At 48.4% G+C, this 18880-nt stretch overlaps 1 protein-coding gene across 1 annotated transcript in view; it reads left to right on the forward strand.

Moving 5' to 3' along the window:
* The window catches only part of LOC306856303 (A disintegrin and metalloproteinase with thrombospondin motifs 2-like), a 99090-nt gene that overhangs the window by 70372 nt on the left and 9838 nt on the right, over positions 1-18880 (forward strand). Inside the window, exons 17-18 of the mRNA XM_079395483.1 lie at positions 7038-7197; positions 18421-18553. Of these exons, the coding sequence (XP_079251609.1) occupies positions 7038-7197; positions 18421-18553 (293 nt within the window). The remainder of the gene's footprint in view (positions 1-7037; positions 7198-18420; positions 18554-18880) is intronic.

The following is an 18880-nucleotide window of genomic DNA, read 5'->3' on the forward strand; positions in this document are numbered from 1 at the left end:
CAGCATCTCATTCCCTTCAGGGAACCAGGGTTACATACGTAACCCGAGACATTCCCTTCCAGGAACTCGAGCTGTGTCGAAGACGCTAGGGGAAAGAGATGCCCACGCCACCAGACTTCCAAGTACCTGCCCTGTGTGTATCACTAGGAGCACAGCAAGGGCGAAAGAACAGAAGAGCCCAGAGGGGCCCTAAGATCAAGGTCATAGAAATGAACAAAGGTGAGGGGCGTGGACCAACCCGCAGCATTGCAGATATCCTGCATCGAAACCCCTGCCAGAAAGTCCTTGGAGGCCGCCATACTTCGGGTGGAATGAGCTTTAACCCCCAGAAGGCGAGGGGAGACCTGAGGATTCATAAGCCAGAGAAATAGCATCCACAATCCACCGACTAAGGGTCTGCTTAGAAGCAGGCAGACCCCGCTTGGCACATACAATTAAGCTTCTGGTCGGGCTCCCCAAAGGGAGGAGGACTGAAGGCCTGCAGCACGACAGGCCGTGGTATGGAAGAGGGACCTTAGGAAATAGCCCGCTCGAGGGTACAGGAATGCTTTGGCCAAACCGGGCGCAAAGACGAGATAAGAAGGGACCACAGACAGGGCCTGCAAATCCCCAACTCTCTTAAGAGAAGATATCGCCAAAAGGAAGGTAGTCTCAAGAGTGAGAGGGCGATCAGAAATCTCTTCAATAGGCTCAAATGGAGGTTACAGAGAGCTTCTAAAACCACAGCCAGGTCTCCGTAGGGACACGTCGTACAGGAGGCCTCAGCCTCAACGCACCGTGGGGGAAACATGTAACCAGGGGGTGTCTACCCACTGAAAGGCCACCGAGAAGGGCGTGGTAGGCCGATAAAGCCGCCACGTAAACCTTCAGGGTGGAGTGGGTTACCCCTGCAGAGAAACGGGCCTGCAGGACCTCCAGCACTGTACCAATCGGGCAGTTAACTGGGTCAAAGTGGCGATCTCTGCACCAAGGAGTGAAAAGTTTCCACTTCAGGGCATACAGTTTCCTCGTAGAGGGAGCTCTGGATTGGCTCAGCAACCTCGGTTGAGAGACCGGAGGCTATGAGCTGTGCCTCCTCAGAGGCCACAGCCACAGCTTCCACCCAGAACTCCCGGGAGCAGAGCGATCGGGGAAAAACGTACAGACGAAGCCTCGGCCAGGTCTGTACCGAAGCGTCCAGTCCAGAGGAGCTGGAGGAACTAGAGAGAACCAGAGGGGCATAGCGCTGACTCTTGAGTCGCAAAGCTAAAAACTTTCCATATCTGCTTCACCGCCACGGGGTGAAGCATCCATTCCCCGGGCCTTGGCCCCTGCCTTGACAGGATGTCTGCTCCCTGAAATACGCAGGGATATAGTAAGGCTCTCAGCGAGCGAAGTTTGCCCTGGGACCACACAAGGATCTGGTGCGCCAGCTATATAAGGGGCGCGAACGCAGACCTCCCTAGTGGATGATGTAAGAGACCACCGCTGTGCTGTCGGTTCGCACCAACACATGGTGATCTCTTAGGTCTGGGAGAAAGTGCTTGAGTGCACGAAACATGGCCAGATAGTAGATATGCCAAGAAAGATGGCGGCCACTCCACAGACCGTAGGCAGGGTGGCCACTCATGACCGCTCCCCCAACCGGTGAGGGATGCGTCCGTCGCTAGCATTACGCGGCGACAAGGAGCTCCCAGCACCGTGCCCTGAGACAAGAACCAAGGTTGTCTCCGCATATCTAAGGCACGTAGGCTTCGCCGACCTTGAATGCGAAGTGGGTTTCCCCTCGGGGAGAACCCCTTGGTTCTGAGCCACCACTGTAGGGGTCTCATGTACAGCAGGCCAATAGATATCACGTTGGACGCAACTGCTATCAGACGCAGCAGTCTTGAAACTGCTTGACAGTGAGTGACTGGCCTTCTTTCACTCTCTTGACTGACGTGAGGATTGACTCAAACCGAGCAGGAGACATACGGGCCTGCATTGTGGTCGGATCCCCACCACGCCTAGATAAGTGGTTCTCTATACTGAAGAAAGCACACTTTCTTGGCGTTCAGTCTCAACCCCTTCAAGTGCGCGAGAATGACACCTCGATGTTGAATCGCCAGCTGCTCCGATTGAGCTAGAATCAACCAATCGTTGTAAAGGTGCGGGGTGAGAGTGCAAGGCCAACGGGAAGAACCCAATATTGGTAAGCTTTGCCCCCAAAAGCAAACCTCAGGGACTTCCTGTGAGTGGGAAGGAAGGAGACGTGGAAATATGCGTCTTTAGATCGATCATGACAAACCAGTCCTTGGACACAGCCTGAGACACGACTTGAAGAGTGTAAGCACCCTGAACTTCAGTCACATGACTGAGCGGTTCAACTAACGCAGCTCTAAAAAAGGGGACGCAAGCCTCCATCCTTCTTTGGAACAATGAAGGACCGGCTGTAGAACCCGGACTCTCTTCCGTGAGGAGGGACCACCTCGATGGCCTCTTTCTTCAAGAGAGTGTCTACTTCCTGTTCCATGATCAGAGCCTGCACGAGGCCCACGCCCCGTTGAAAGGCAGCGGCAGAGCGCCGAACTGAATACAAAGGCCTTTTTCTACAGCACACAGGACCCAATGAGATACATTTGGCAATAGTTTCCACGCTGCCTAAATGGTCTACTAAGGGAACCAGTCTCTCGAGACTGGCCTCTGATGTACCCAGAGCTGCTGGCTCGGTGCCCTGAAGTGGAGGACCGGCAGGAGACGGCCGAACCAGGAGCTCTAGAGACCCCCGCAGGGGTGGCGAGCTTCTCATCTCTGCTACACTTCGGGGCGGAAGAAACTGAGAACATCGCTCGCTGGAGCCAGCTGCACCCTGGAACTCTGGCAGGGTTGGCAGACTGGTCTCCCGAGGGCACTGGGGGGAGACAGACACCGTATAATGAGGTGTAACCCGCTCTGCCCCAGAGGGGTCTGCCCTCATAAGTCCTGGCCATAGTACCAGGACTGCCTCAGCCGAAGCCTCCTATTGAACAACGGTCCTCAGACCCGAGTCATTCCTAGGAAGATCAGGCTGATAGAACCAGACCCAATGAGACACGCTTGGCATCTTTTTTAAATAGCCAAGTGCCTACTGAGGGAACCAGTCTCTCGTAAGCCCCGGGCCACGCCCATCAGGGCTTCTTGGCCGAGGACCTCTTAGACTTAAGAACGGTCCGCAGATCCGGCTTAGCCTTAGAGGTCCCCGACCCAGAGCGTTTGCCGCCACGGCCCCACCTCGGTGGGGTGTGAGTAACCACGCTCTGTTTTGTGCCTCTCTGAAGAGGGGCTGGCACGCAGCGAGGGCTGCTCCCACCCAGCAGCCCCCTGAGCTAGAGATAGGTGAGGGAGAAACCGCTGAAACGCCGTCACCTGGACACGGGCCTCTTGGTACCTGTTGACAACGGAATTGAGGGCGTCGCCGAACAGGCCAGAAGGCGCAAACGAGGCGTCCATGAGGAAGACCCTATCTTTTCCTTCATGTCAGATAGGGTCAACCACTGACAGCGTTTCTAAGGAACTCAGAGATCAGCTTATATTTCAGTCAAATTGAGCCCCTATCCCTCATCCAGCTCTCTAAGCAGGTACGTCAGCTTGGTACGCCTGTAACACTGCCATGGTGTGCAGACACGCACCAGCCTGACCTCCAGCCACGAGCCTTCAGAGACAACACCACGCAAGGGGACAGATAGCTCGTGAGTGTCTGTTCCACTCGGGGCATCGCTTCTGATATGAATGAGAATTACGTAATGCACGCATCGCCTCGGCAACACGCTTCAACAGCGAGCTCTCACTCAAAGGGGGAAGAACCGCACAAGCGAGCTTCCATGAGCGAGAGCGCTACATCTGGGGAATGCAGGAGGAGATAGGGCGAACCCGTCTCCAACCCGTTCACCAGATCCATGTTGCGATCCCTGCAATCTCACTCGCTGCCATGCCTCAGCAGCGGTGGGAATGCGAGATGTACAGCGGGGAGAAGCACAATCAGCCCTTTTTTTTTTTTTTTTTTTTTTTAGAGCTGACTGCGCGCCGTTCTCATTCATAATATGCTTGTGCAAATACTGTTTCATTGACGCGTCCACCTCCACGGAGGAAGACAGGTCTTTTAAGAAACGGAAGAAGATATGGGCTCGCCTGTCTTCATTCCACGCTAGTGAACGCTATCTCCTCAAAGAGAGCCTTCCGCGAACAAACATATGCAATGAAAAAAGCTCACAAAACGGGCAGTCAGCTCCCTCGAGAGCTGAATCTGCATGCTCTGCTTTCAAGCAGACCAGACACGGACAGCCCTTAATGCGATCTGCTATCGCCCAAGTGCTTGCACATATTGCTGGAGCCTAATTCAAGTGATTGTGCTAGGACAAACAACACTAAATAAGACTCACAACACAGATCGGCAGACACACAGACAGAGTAGCGGTTTCTGAATGATAAAAAGCAAACGCCGGCTCCACCGCACATGCTTTTATGCTTCCCGGTCGGTGACGTCACCTGCCTATGACATCTCGCCCATCCATTGGACAGATTACACTCTGGTTCAGAGCGCGGTCACGCTGAAGGTGTTCCCCTAGCGTTTTCGACACAGCTCGAGTTCCTGGAGAGGAAACAAAGGCTAAGCCACGTCGCATTTTATTAGGCTATTATTCAGAAATGATGTAGGTAAAACATCATCCTTCACATCGGCAATAACAGCACAGTGAGGCGGTGGTCACGCTGAACGCAACAGATTGGACAATGGAACACTGTAACTTTTTACACGTTCCTTTAACTGTAAATTATTATTTTGATAATGAACTGGCTGCAATGTCGCAAAAATATGTGTCTTTGTGCGCGTGAGGCGCCAGCGCGATATGGCCATACCAACGCTGGTTGGTTATTCAGATGCAAGACATCATTCAAAACTGTCAAGCTATTGCAAAACAAATAAAACTGTAAAATAAAACTGTAAAGCTTTTGCAAAATAAAGAAAACTACTTTCTGCCGTCTCGTTTTCCTTTCCGAGAAAGTTGGAAGTCACAATGAACCGTAGGCCCAACTCAGCATATTTTTTTTTCTTTCGTTTTGTTAATCTGTCAATGATTTACATGAAATATATTTAGTGTATATTCCTTTTTATGTAAGCCTATAGTTTTATTGTGTTTTCTCCGTTCACAGAAGCTCCGCAGTTGCGTAAGATCTGTTGAATCCATCTACACTGTCGTCGGATAAACTCTAAAGGCCATTGCACACTGAGTCCGAATTTTTCGTCCGAAATTTTCGCACGTTGAAAAATAAATACGACCTCACGTTTTGTCAATCACGTTTGCACACTGCCTCCGAAATTTTCGTCCATCAAAAAAAAATTCGGATCGGGTTCGATTTTTTGCGTTTTTCGCATCCGTATAAAGCATTTTGAGATGCTTTGAGAAGGTGTTTTAACCATTCAGAGCCACCGTACAAGCGAAAGCCAAAATCCAATATAGTCAGACAAATTAATACACTTCGTCTTGCAGCACAGAGCACTTTATGACAAACAAATTGCGGAATACAAAGATACAGAATATAAAGAACTGCTGTAGCCTATTTTTTTATGCCTGGCGCGCACCTTTCCGATGCCGCAGTTCGGTGTGTGTGTGTGTGTGTGTGTCTGTTGGTGTATCCATACCTCAGACAGTCTCTGTTCAGGATAAATTGGTTCACGGAAATTGGTGGTCTTCTTTTTAATATGTGGATTCAGTATCGCTAGCAAAGTATCAAACTGAGGCACTGACATCCTGAAATAAACTTTGAATCTCTCGGGATAATCCCGCTGCTCTTTGATAAGGAGGTGGAACTCTCCTTCCTCTCTGCACAATCTAAGGATTGGATGGACCCAATATTTCCTTTTTCTTTTTCTTTTTTTAAAAAGAGAGAGGACAACAAAATCATCCTCACTGCTTGAAGACATTTTGTATAGTTTTGCGAATTTTTTCGCAACAGATTAATTAAAACGCATCGGACTCAGTGTGCAAGGTCTCTGTGCGTGACGAATTTTTAATATTACGAATGCGAAAAAACGCATGCGAAAATTTCGGACTCAGTGTGCAGAGACCTTTACACCGGTGTTCTGACGATTTGTGCTACCCTGTCAGATTTTGCTACCTCCCATTAAAATAGATGGTAGCAGAATTCATTGCCATTGCGACTAGAGTTCACAGCTGAGCGCAGGCGGGCATTTCACTCTCTGGATACGTCAGCATCACATTTGCATAGTCTGTACTACTTGAATTCCTGATTGGTTGACAGCAAATTTCAAATATTAAATGGAACGATAAAATAACATTATTAACCGGTTAATGGCCATTTCAAATTTTCGATTCAAAATTTTGTTTGTTTCCGGTTTTTGTTTTCATTCCTTGAAACGGTTCAGAGCCCTGGTTAGGTGAAAAACAAAGCTAAATTTATTATATAAAATCCTAACCGTAGCCATTCAGCCTTAGCCTCACCATTCAGTGAGTTCAATATCTCCCAACAGGAACACTTTGCCAGGTGCCAGTCAGAATGACAGTTGATAGATGTGAACACAACATATATATTCAGCTCAGAGAAGAAAGTACATGGATTGTATTTTATTTTGCCGTTTTAGTAATCTAGATTTCTCACAACGTGTGATTTTCCTGGTTGAGTTGAAATGAACTGTGGTTATAAGGAAAGCACAGTTGTGTACAGACTAATGGCCTAGGTCAGATTTTTTTTTTAAATAATGCATTAAATTTTAGTTAAACCATATTGTATACACTCAGGACACTTAAAGTATGTGACGTGTCACATGGGACTATTCAGTGATAATTTTGTGGCTTTTTTATTTTTTAAGCATGAACAGTATATTTTCAAAAGAAGAATTATCCTTTTGTGGCCCAAAAAGAAAGAAAGAATACAGCATTAGAATAACACCAGGATGAGTAAACAATGACTTAATTTTCATCTTTGGGTAAACTATTAACAATTAGATTAAATCACATGATACCGATAAATCTAGTCAACACAATGTATTTTAAAAAGTAACCAGTATCAAACATCTTCTCCAGGTCCAGTCTCAGAGCATTTCTAAAGTCACACTTTCATACAAATACATCCTGCCAGAAGATCCGCTCTCATCAATGGAGAACACCCTGCCTCAGGACGACACAATTTACTTTGAGTGGGCTCTCAGGAAGTGGTCGCACTGTTCAAAGCCATGTGGCAGAGGTACACAGCAATATATAAGAACTGGCTACTTTTCAATTTACTTTCAATAGAGTTAGTATTTTAAATTTAATTGACCATGTCCAATATTATGTTGAATTAGAAATAAGTTGGGAATGACAATTAAATACTATTTTTAAAATACACATTTTAATAGATGGAATTTCAAGCATTTATTATTAACCTTTAACTTTAGTTTTAACATACTGTATATTTTATGCACAAAACAGTTCAAATGTTAGAAGTTTTATATGATTTTTAAAGTCTCTTATGTAAAATACAACAAAAGCATTAATATTGTAATTTATTATTGCAATTCAAAAGCAATGTTTTCGCTTATAATAAATAAAAATGTAATTATTCCTGTAAAGGAAAACGACCCAGGTTACGTATGTAACCCAGGTTCCCTGAAGGGAACGAGAGCTGCATCGGAAGACGCTATGGGAACACCATCAGCGTAACCGACGCTCTGAATATCATCTACACCTAGTCCGATAGAAGGGCGAGGCGTCACGGGCGGAGTGACGTCACGACCAGGAAGTATATAAGCACGTGAGGCAGAGCCCGCGTCAGCTTCATGTCATGAAGCAAGCGCTGGCAGGGATGCCGGAAGTATGGCTGCGAGACGCAGCTCTCGTTCCCTTCAGGGAACCTGGGTTACATACGTAACCTGGGCCGTTCCCTTCCAGGAACGTCGAGCTGCGTCGGAAGACGCTATGGGAACGCTATACCAACGCCGCCAGACTGACAAGTCCCTGCCTGATGTCAGGCCAAGAGGACAGAAGAGCCTGTAGTGGCTCGGATGTCGAGGTCGTAACCTGGCGAAGTCAGGGGCGTGGACTACCCAGCAGCGTCGCAGATGCCCTGATTGGTACATCTGTCCAAAAAGGCCCTGAAGGCTGCCATTCCTCTGGTTGAGTGCTCTCTGACTCCCAACGGATGGGCAAGCCCAGAGGCCTCATAGGCAAGATAGACAGCATCCATCATCCACCTACCACAGGGCAGCTCTGTGGATGTACGTGCCCAGTGCTTACACTGGACACATACGGTTGTGCTTTTCCTGGCCGAAGGGAGGAGAACAGAGGCCTGGCGTACGACTGGCTGTGAAATGACCGCTGGAACCTTCGGTACGTACCCCGCACAGGGGTAGAGAAAGACTTTAGCCGAACCGGGCGCATAGTCAACATCGAAGGGGCCGCAGACAGGGCCTGCAGGCCACACACCCTCCTCAGAGAAGTGATGGCCAACAAGAAGACGGTCTTGATGGTGAGGAGTCTATCTGTTATCTCCTCGATAGGCTCAAGGTGCTCGCACCGAAGCTCAGAACCACAGCCAGGTCCCAAGTGGGGACGCATGATCGTACCGGAGGCCTCAGCCTCAGCCTCAGCGCACCTGAGGAAACGTGTAACTAGGGGGTGTCTGCCCACTGACTGGCCACCGCTAAGGGCGTGGTACAAAGAGATAACTGCCACGTAGACCTTAACAGTGGAGTGGGTTAACCCTGCGGAGAAGCGGGCCTGCAGGAACTCCAGGACTGCGTGAATCGGGCAGTAGACTGGGTTGAGCTGGCGGTCTCCGCACCAAGAAGTGAAAAAGCTTCCACTTCCGGGTGTACAGTTTCCTCGTGGAGGGAGCTCTGGATTGGAGGAGGGTCTCGACAACCTCAGTTGACAGACCGGAAGCTATGAGTTGTGCCCCCTCAGAGGCCATACCCACAGCTTCCATAGCTCCAGGCGGGGGTGCACAATGGTGCCCCCGGCCTGTGAGAGGAGATCTCTCCTGATCGGCACCGGCCACGGGGTGCCGTCGAGAAGAGAAATCAGGTCCGAGAACCATACTCGGCCCGGCCAGAACGGTGCTACCAGCAGTAGACTGACCTCGTCCCGGCGCACTCTCTCCAGAACTCCCGGGAGCAGAGCGATCGGGGGGGGAAGGTGTACGGACGGAGCCTCGGTCTCCACGTCTGTACCATAGCGTCCAGTCCCGGAGGAGCTGGAGGGGCTAGAGAGAACCAGAGGGGACATTGCGCTAACTCTCAAGCGGCGAAGAGGTCCACCTGTGCCTGGCCACAGCCTTCCAAATCTGCTTCACCCCTCGGGGTGAAGCATCCATTCCCCGGGCCTCAGCCCCTGTCTCGACAGGACGTCTGCTCCCATATTCGCACCAGCACGTGGTGATCTCTTGGGTCTGGGAGGAAGTGCCTGAGCACACGGAACACAGCTAGGATCTCTAGCTGGTTGATATGCCACGGCAGGTGGCGACCACTCCACAGACCGCGGGCAGGGTGGCCACTCATGACCGCACCCCAGCCGGTGAGGGAAGCGTCCGTCGCTAGCGAAACGCGGCAACAAGGAGCTCCCAACACCGGGCCCTGAGACAAGACTCAAGGATTCCTCCACATGTCTAAGGCACGGACAGCGGCGTGACACTTAGACAGTGCGGAGCGAGTCCCCCCTCAGGGAGACCCCTTGGTCTTGAGCCACCACTGTAGGGGCGTCATGTACAGCAGGCCAGAAGGAATCACGCTGGACGCAGCTGCCATGAGCCCAAGCAGTCTCTGAAACTGCTTGACAGTGAATGGCTGGCCTTCTCGCACTCTCTTGACTGCCGTGAGGATCGACTCGATCTGAGCAGGGGTCAAACGAGCCTGCATCGTGGTCGAATCCCTCACTACGCCTGGGTAAGTGGTTCTCTAGCTGGAGAAAGCACACTTTCCTCGGCGTTTAGTCTTAACCCCCAAATCTTTCACGTGGGCGAAAACGACACCTCGATGCCGAATCGCCACCCGCTCTGATTGAGCGAGGATCGACTAATCGTCGATGTAATTGAGTATGCAGATGCTCTGCAGTCGCAACGGGACCAGTGCCGCATCCACACACTTAGTGAAAGTGCGGGGTGAGAGTGTAAGGCCGAGCGGAGGAACCCGATACTGATACGTTTTGCCCCCAAAAACCAACCTCAGGAACTCCCTGTGAAAGGGAAGGATGGGTACCTGGAGAGGTCTGTCGTGACAAATCAGTCCTCAGACCTGATTTGAGACACAATCTGCCTGCAGTGAGTATCTTGAACTTCAGCTTTCTGGCTGAGCGGTTCAGAAACCCAAATCCAGTATGGGCCTCAGCCCCTCATCCTTCTCTGGAACAATGAAGTGCCGGCTGAGCCGCCGGCGTGGACTTCGTGAGGAGGAACCACTCGATGGCTTCCTTCCTCAGCAAAATATCGACTTCTTGTTCCAGGACCAGATCCTGCTCGGGGCGGACCACAGTCACGCAAACCCCGTTGAACGGCGGAGGTGGCCCATCGAACTGGATGGAGTAACCATTCTCTACCGTCCGCAGGACCCAAAGAGACACGTCCGGCAGTCGCTGTTTCCCAGGCTGCCAGATGATCTACTAAGGGAATCAGTCTCTCGAGACTGACCTCTGGTGTTAGAGATATGGCCAGACCACTGTCTTGCTGCGGCTCTCCGGAGGAAGACGCGGTCTCTGGCACTTGAGGCGAGTTTCCCAGACCCGCAGTCACAACCGGCGGGGGACTCTGAGAACAGCACTCGCTGGGACCTGCTGTGCCCTGGAACTGCAGGGTTGACAGACAAATCCCCGGAGGGCACCGGGGGGAGACGGTCACCGTGTGCCGCGGTGTAAGCCGCTCCACCCCAGTAGGGGTCGTCCTCCGTAGTCCTGGGGCGCACCTGTCAGGACATCTGAACAAACCAGACCCTGCAAGGCAGGGCCCCACAAGACACATTCGACAGCTCACTGCCCAATGATCTACTAAGGGAATCAGGCTCTCGAGACTGACCTCTGGGTTCAGAGAAGCGGCCAGACCGCTGTCTCGCTGCAGAGCTCCGGAGGGAGACGCGGTCTCTGGCAACTGAGGCGAGTTTCTCAGGCCCGCAGTCACTACCGGTGGGAAATTCTGAGAAAACGCACTCGCTGGGACCTGCTGTGCCCTGGAACTGCAGGGTTGACAGACAAATCCCTGGAGGGCACCGGGGGGAGACGGTCACCGTGTGCCGCGGTGTAAGCCGCTCCACCCCAGTAGGGGTCGCCCTCCGCGGTCCTGGGGCTCGCCCATCAGGACCTGTTGCGCGAGGAGCTGGTATGCAGAGGAGGCTGCGTCCGCCCCGCAGCCACCTGAATTTCGAGAGCGTGCATACCATCTGCCTTCAAAGATTTCTTAACCTGTTAACCTTCACCCCCATTTGTGGCCTCGCAGGTGAAAATAACCTACCTAAATTAAAATGGTAACAGTTTGTGACAAAGTGTGCTTACACAAACAAATTAGGTATCTTTGGAAAGAAGAGACTCTGGGCTTTACTATCTATCATCCACAGTTGATAATGCTCAAAAAGATAAAAAGTTATAGGCACTGACGTGCCTTGAAAAATATTTTTCCACACTGAATGTTTTTTTATTTCATATACAAATACATGAAATAAGTCCTGGAGCAATCCAGAAAAGTAATGGATCGAAAGCCATGTGTCTCATGAGTTCATATTTCAAATTTGAAGAAGATACCATGAAAAATGAGATTCCTGCAATATTTTTTCTGAAACTATTTATAGTCCCCCCACCCCCCTGTTTGAGGAAAAATAACCACCAAATGGATTGCAGAATTATACAAGCTATTTTAGTCATTATACATATTCCTGCATAGTTTTTCAATTATAAAATAATAGACAGATTTATTTGAGCACTAAAAAATACAAAAATAATTATTTGAGTAATAAAAAAGGAAAAAAAATAGAAAAAGAATGCTTTGTATATAGTATGTATACTGAAGTATTCTTCGTTATTCGTTATTACAATGATAAATATCACTGCCAGACGTGAAGTGATATTGGCAGACATGGTCATAGAGTCTACAACAGTAAACACACGCCGATGTGCTTCCATTCAGATTATAATCAAACAGATGGGCCATATAATCAATAATAGCTGATCAATGAATCACAATGATAGCCGTCATAGAGTCGCTAATAAACACGCTGATGTGCGTCCATACATATTATAATCATGCAGACACGGCCACATTCCCCACACAATACACACACACACATATAAAAATGTAGAAGAAAAAAAAAAACAGTTTTTTATGGATAAAGCAGATCGCTAAGTTATGCCCCGCTCAGATGACAGTTGCGTCACAGAAGCGTCACTGCCGGCAGGAGGGAGCGCCATATTCAAATAATCTATATTCCGCTTTTCTGAGACTTTTTTTCCGTAGACGGTCTCATTATGTTTGTAAAACCGTATGCTGCAACACAGTGTTGTTTTTTTACCACCAAGACGCTGTTTTTGAGCGTAATTTATTCCATAACGGACGCGAACAATAACTCTGTGAAGAAATGAAACGTAAACAAAGGAATATTCATCCTTATTACAACGTTATTGTTTCGCTGGACTAAAAGTGCTCGCTGGGATGTTGTTCTGTGGACCCTTACCTCTCTAACTAAACTGGGATTTCAGCAGTGGACGCGTTTGTGACTCGTTATTACAATGATAAAGGTACGTACTGCTTTTTTACTCTGCGTGTTTGGATGTGTACTGCTTACACAAATGTAGCAAATTTGTGCCACTCATTCCTTATAAGCTTTCCATCGAAAAACAGCGATCTGTCGTCGATGCTTGAGGCTTAGACCCTCAGAATGATATATAGTTTGTCAAGATTAACTTTGTCCCGTTTCATTTATTCTATTAGAAAACAATGACACATGCAAACAAAGAGCGTTCAGTGCGACGTCGCTCTGGTGAACGTTAACAGGTTAAGGCTCTTGTGGCTCCTCACACTGGGGCGCGAGAGGCGGCGAAACCTCGTCATTGCTCGTCTCATCAATCTCCTCGGGGGAAGAGAGACGAAGCGTTGAGCCCTCGTCTCGGAGGGGAAGAGACCGCTTCCGAACCGCGAGACGGGGCGCCAGATCTGGCGGATACGGGAGAAGATAGTTTTTTTTTCTATATGCCCACCAGCCAGATCAGCCTTTTTTTTCTGCGAGCCCCACGAGCGCAGCCGCCGCTCTGCCTCGGCAGAGTGGGGCTGGCTTTATTGTGCTTGTGCAACACTGGAGTTTACAACGCTCAACACCGTCTTCTCATCCACCTCATCGGTAGGAAGACAAGAGGGGCGACGAGCCCTCTCTCTGGGGGAAGAGAACCGCTTCCGAGCACAGAGAGCGGGCGCTGGATCTGATGATCCAAATGCGAGCTTCCCTTTTTTTCTCGGCGCGAGCACAGCCACCGCTTTGTCTTTAATTTGCAAACAGCGGGACCGACAGCGCGTGGAGAGCTCGCTTTCCTTCTATATATATTGGGGCGACAGAGACGGCGAAATCTCTTGAACGCTCGTCACGTCAACCTCCTCGGAGGAAGAAAGACGAAGCGTTGAGCCCTCGTCTCGGGGGGGGGAAGGAGACCGCTTCTGAACCGCGAGACGGGGCGCCAGATCTGATAGATACGGGAGGAGATAGGGACCTGCCCGTCTCACTCTCGCCGGCCAGATCAGCCTGTGAGTCCCACGAGTGCATACACCGCTCTGCCTCGGCAAAAACGGGGCCAGCACCACGCGGGGAGCTCACAAAGGCTCCCTCCTCGAAGGGAGCCCTCCGAATGCGGAGTGTGCGCAGCGAGAGCCGCTCACAATGCGGGCAGTCAGCTCCCTCGAGAGCCGCTGCCGCGCGCTCCGCACTCAGGTAGACCACGCACAGATCATGTGTGTCCCCGCTCATAATGCTTTTTTCATAACGCAGGCAGTGGACTAGCACACAATCTGAAACGCGATCTAGGATCGCCCCCTGTTTTGGTCTTGGCTTGGCTACTTTTAGAAGGTATTGCATGTTAATGTGTAATTCATAATGAAAAGTAGAAGTATTGCTTTGTTTGATGGTTGTTAGTTTTTTCTTTTCATTCCTTAAATTGCACTTCTGTGTTCCGTATTCTGTTGATTAAAGTTACTAAAAGAATTTAATTCTTAATTCAACTCTGAATGGTGCACAACCCTGACAGACAAGAGCTTTGAGTGAAACTTGGCTCAGTGGTAGGATACAACAGCTTGTATTGTGGCTTGGCTAGGGATGTCTACTTTCTTTTCAGGACATACAACACTAAATAAGACTCACAAAACAGATATGGACTGACAACACACAGAGCGCTTGCTGAATGACAAAAAGCTGACGCGGGCTCTGCCTCACGTGCTTATATACTTCCTGGTCGTGACGTCACTCCGCCCGTGACGCCTCGCCCTTCTATCGGACTAGGTGTAGACGATATTCAGAGCGTCGGTTACGCTGAAGGCGTTCCCATAGCGTCTTCCGACGCAGCTCGACGTTCCTGGAAGGGAACATCTTGGTTACATATAAACTTTGTTTCGAAGTCCAACACTAGGTGTCGCATTTGAGAGCCCAGACACCTCTGACATCATTGAGAAAAGACCAATGAAATTGGCGAGAAAAATTTGCACAGCTGGCCACTCCCCGGATCTTCGGGTATAAATAGGCCAGCATGGCGTTTGCGCACTCGTTTTGTTCTGATGAGTCGAAAAGTGTCTTAACCCACTCAGAAGGAGAACTACTAAGAACTACTAAGCCAGAAACAGATCAGCTGTCTGTCTAGGGGTAAACACTGAGTCCATATTAGGAACAGGGCAGTGGATTAATAAACATATGGGACCACCGTTGAGAGTCACAACATATGGAGCACCAATCCGTTACGAGAGTTCACTCGAAGAATACTTACAAGTAATAGGTTCTTGCAGCACGTTTTGCCGCCAAGCTCAGCTACGCAAAGAGTGTTTGAAAGATGGAAAGGCAGTCCAGGCTTCATAAAAGGAACTGAACTAGATTCAAGAGTGCACATTACCACATCAGAGAGGGGAAGGGCGCTATATGCAAGCTCTATGCCTTACTAGTCACCCTGAATCTAGGATGAACTGGCTTACACTTGCAGATATGGTCGAGTACCCCGACTCTCAGTGGTCCAGGTTAGCCTCTGGCCAGATAAGTCATGGAAATCTTATCCATAGTCTAGTGAGAGATTTCCTGTTTGGAGACAGCATTCTCCTTCCGCTGTCTTCCAGGCAGACAAGGAGCTGTTCAGACATTCTGAAACTCTGTGTGTACTGTAATGGATGCACAGGGCTCGCACCAAGCACAACAGTGATAGGCCAGATTTCCTTCCTTGAAAGGAATAACTTGCAGGGTCACCACTTGGTCCATAAGGGGAGTAGTGGCAACCTTTGGCACAGATCCAGGCCGGGGTCTGAGAATAATGCATCCGTGCCGAGGGAGGCCTCAGACAGGCAAATCGCAATGGGCATTATTGAATTCAGTAATGTCATCATCCAGCTCAGTTCAGTTTAAATAGTGTCTTTGCAATCAGGTCGACGATATCGCTGGAAATGAAGTGTCTCCAACTAAGCAAGACAGAGGCGACAGTGGCAAGGAACTAAAACTCCATCGGTGACAGAATGGAGAAAAAAACCTTGGGAGAAACCAGGCTCAGTCGGGGGGCCAGTTCTCCTCTGGCCAAACGAACCAGCAGTTCAATTCCAACTGCAGCAAAGTCAGATTGTAAGGGCTCAACTGGTTCCAGTGGTCTTTCCCGATGGCTGTCTAAGTGGCGGGGTCTTCACTGAGGATCTGTCTCTGGCGCTCATCTCGGTGTCCTGGCCTCCGCTGACATTCAGGGCTGTAGAGGTCATCTCTGGGTGCTGATCCACCATCTGATCTGGATACGGACTGGATCTGGTGACTGCAGTGACCATCTGGACTGGATACGGACTGGATCGGGTAGCTACAGTGACTGGGGATATGTCCCCGGGTCTCATCCAGGTGTCCGGCCTCCGCCGACGATCAGGGCCACATACATCATCTCCCAGCGCCGATCCACCATCTGATCCAGACACGGACTGAGAAACAGAATAGAAACAGACAAATATTAGCGTAGATGCCATTCTTCTTATGATGTGACAAGTACATCATGTGTTATGGGGAGTGTTCCCTGTTCCAGTTGATCTAATTAATGCAGCCTTACAATCCTTTAACGGATTTGAATAATAGAAGTATGTTAGTGTGTTATGTGTAAGCCAGGTTAAATAAATGTGTCTTTAATCTAGATTTAAACTGTCTGCCTCCCGAACAGTATTAGGTAGATTGTTCCAGAGTTTGGGTGCTAAATAGGAAAAGGATCTGCCGCCCGCAGTTGATTTTGATATTCTAGGCATTATCAAATAGCCAGAGTTTTGAGAACGCAGCAGACGTGGAGGACTATAATGTAATAAGAGCTCGCTCAATTACTGAGGAGCTAAGCCATTCAGGGCTTTATAAGTAATTAACAAGATTTTAAAATCTATACAATGTTTGATGGGGAGCCAATGCAGTGTTGACAGAACCGGGCTAATATGGTCATACTTCCTGGTTCTAGTAAGGACTCTAGCTGCTGCGTTTTTGACCAAATGTAATTTGTTGATCAAGCGTGCAGAACAACCACCCAATAAAGCATTACAATAGTCTAAACTTGAGGTCATAAACGCATGAATTAGTATTTCTGCATTTAACGTTGAGAGCATAGGTCACAATTTACATATGTTTTTGAGATGGAAAAACGCAGTTTTACAGATTCTAGAAACATGGCTTTCAAATGAAAGATTGCTATCAAACAGCACACCTAGGTTCCTAACTGATGAAGAAGAATTGACAGAGCAGCCGTCAAGTGTTAGATAGTGTTCTAGGTTATTACATGTGGGGTTTTTAGGTCTGATAATTAACACCTCTGTTTTTTCAGAATTTAGCAGTAAGAAGTTACTCGTCATCCAGTTTTTTATATCGACTGCATTCCGTTAGTTTCTCAATTTGGTGTGTTTCACTGGGCCGCAAAGAAATATAGAGCTGAGTATCATCAGCATAACAATGAAAACTAACACCATGTCTCCTGATAATATCTCTCAAGGGTAACATGTAAAGCGTGAAAAGTAACGGCCCTAGTACTGAGCCTTGAGGTACTCCATACTGCACCTCCAGATGACAGTGTTTTGCTCATAAAATGCACCACTATCGCTCTCTCCACCTGGGGGACCCCCATATATTCTTTCACTGGACCGTTGTCAAGGGTGATGAGAAAAGAGGAACTGGGGCATTGCATTAGAACACCTGCGGTTGGAGGAACAAGAGGTCTGCAGGAATTCATCCCCGCAACATCTCCTTGCTCCCCTTCGGTGTACATAATTGAGGCCTTGTACCCAGAAGTAGAAGGGCCAGGACAGGATGTAGATGAGGTGACTTGCTTTTAAAAAAAAAAAAGAATCTGAGCCGCGAGTGCAAAGTGCTGATAGCCATGTCCTCACAAGAGGTACATAACCCTCCACAAAAGCTGCTTTTAAGAGGAAATTTGCTCTAAAAGATCACCACTGAAGCACCCAGGGTTACTCTCACTAAACTTATCTGTGTATGGGCAATGGAGAAACCACTGCTTTTGCCATAGATCCTACGACGAGGAGATTGAGAGGTGAATGAAAAAAGATGGTATACATTGGCTACGAAGAACAGAACGAGTGAACAAATGCCACGCTGGCCTATTCATACCCAGGTATCCGGGGCATGGCCAGCTGTACAAATTTTGCTTGCCAACATGATTGGCCTATTCTCAATTATGTAAGAGGTGTCTGGGCTCTGAAGTCTGTCCCCTAGTGTCAGACATCGACACAACGTCAAAGTGGCCAAGATGAATTTTTAGCAACCATTACCCCAATCTTCATTTTCTGTAGAAATGTCAAACTTTTATTTTTTTCAGGATTCAAGATGAAAGGAATGTTCAAAAGAACAACATTTTTATTAAATAGAAATCTTTGTTTACATTAACATTAATGACTTTACTGTCACTTTTTAATCAATTTAATCCATTCTTGCTAAATAACGGTATTGATTTATTTTTAAAAAATATCAAATATTAGTGACCCCAAACTTTTAGAAGGTATTGCATGTTAATGTGTAATTCATAATGAAAAGTAGAAGTATTGCTTTGTTTGATGGTTGTTAGTTTTTTCTTTTCATTCCTTAAATTGCACTTCTGTGTTCCGTATTCTGTTGATTAAAGTTACTAAAAGAATTTAATTCTTAATTCAACTCTGAATGGTGCACAACCCTGACAGACAAGAGCTTTGAGTGAAACTTGGCTCAGTGGTAGGATACAACAGCTTGTATTGTGGCGTTTTGTCTGTTTGTCTGGCTTGTAGGGAAACAGTACACACGTTTTGGATGCCGGAGGAAGTCGGATGGCAAAATGGTACACCGCACCCTCTGTGCCAACATACCCAAACCTCGTGCCATCAGTCGAGCCTGCAACCAGAAGGAGTGCTCAGAACCAATGTAAGCAAATGAGGTTCACCGTGTGGTAGTTTTCAAACCAATATCATACAGTTGAACTGTTGTAGCATCTAAATGAGTGATGGATGATGGTGTAAGGCGTTTGGTGTGTCACCAAACTTGGTCCTGGAGGGCCAGTGTCCTGCACAGTTTAGCTCCAACTTGCCTCAATACACCTGCCTGGATGTTTCAAGTATTCCTAGTAAGAGCTTGATTATCTGCTTAGATTTTCCTAGATTTTTCAGCTGCTTCAGGTGTGTTTAATTAGGGTTGGAACTAAACTCTGCAGGACACCAACCTTCCAGGACCGAGCCTAGTGACCCCTGGTGT

Source organism: Barbus barbus (genome assembly GCF_936440315.1).
Source record: "Barbus barbus genome assembly, chromosome: 36".
Lineage (NCBI taxonomy): Eukaryota > Metazoa > Chordata > Actinopteri > Cypriniformes > Cyprinidae > Barbus > Barbus barbus.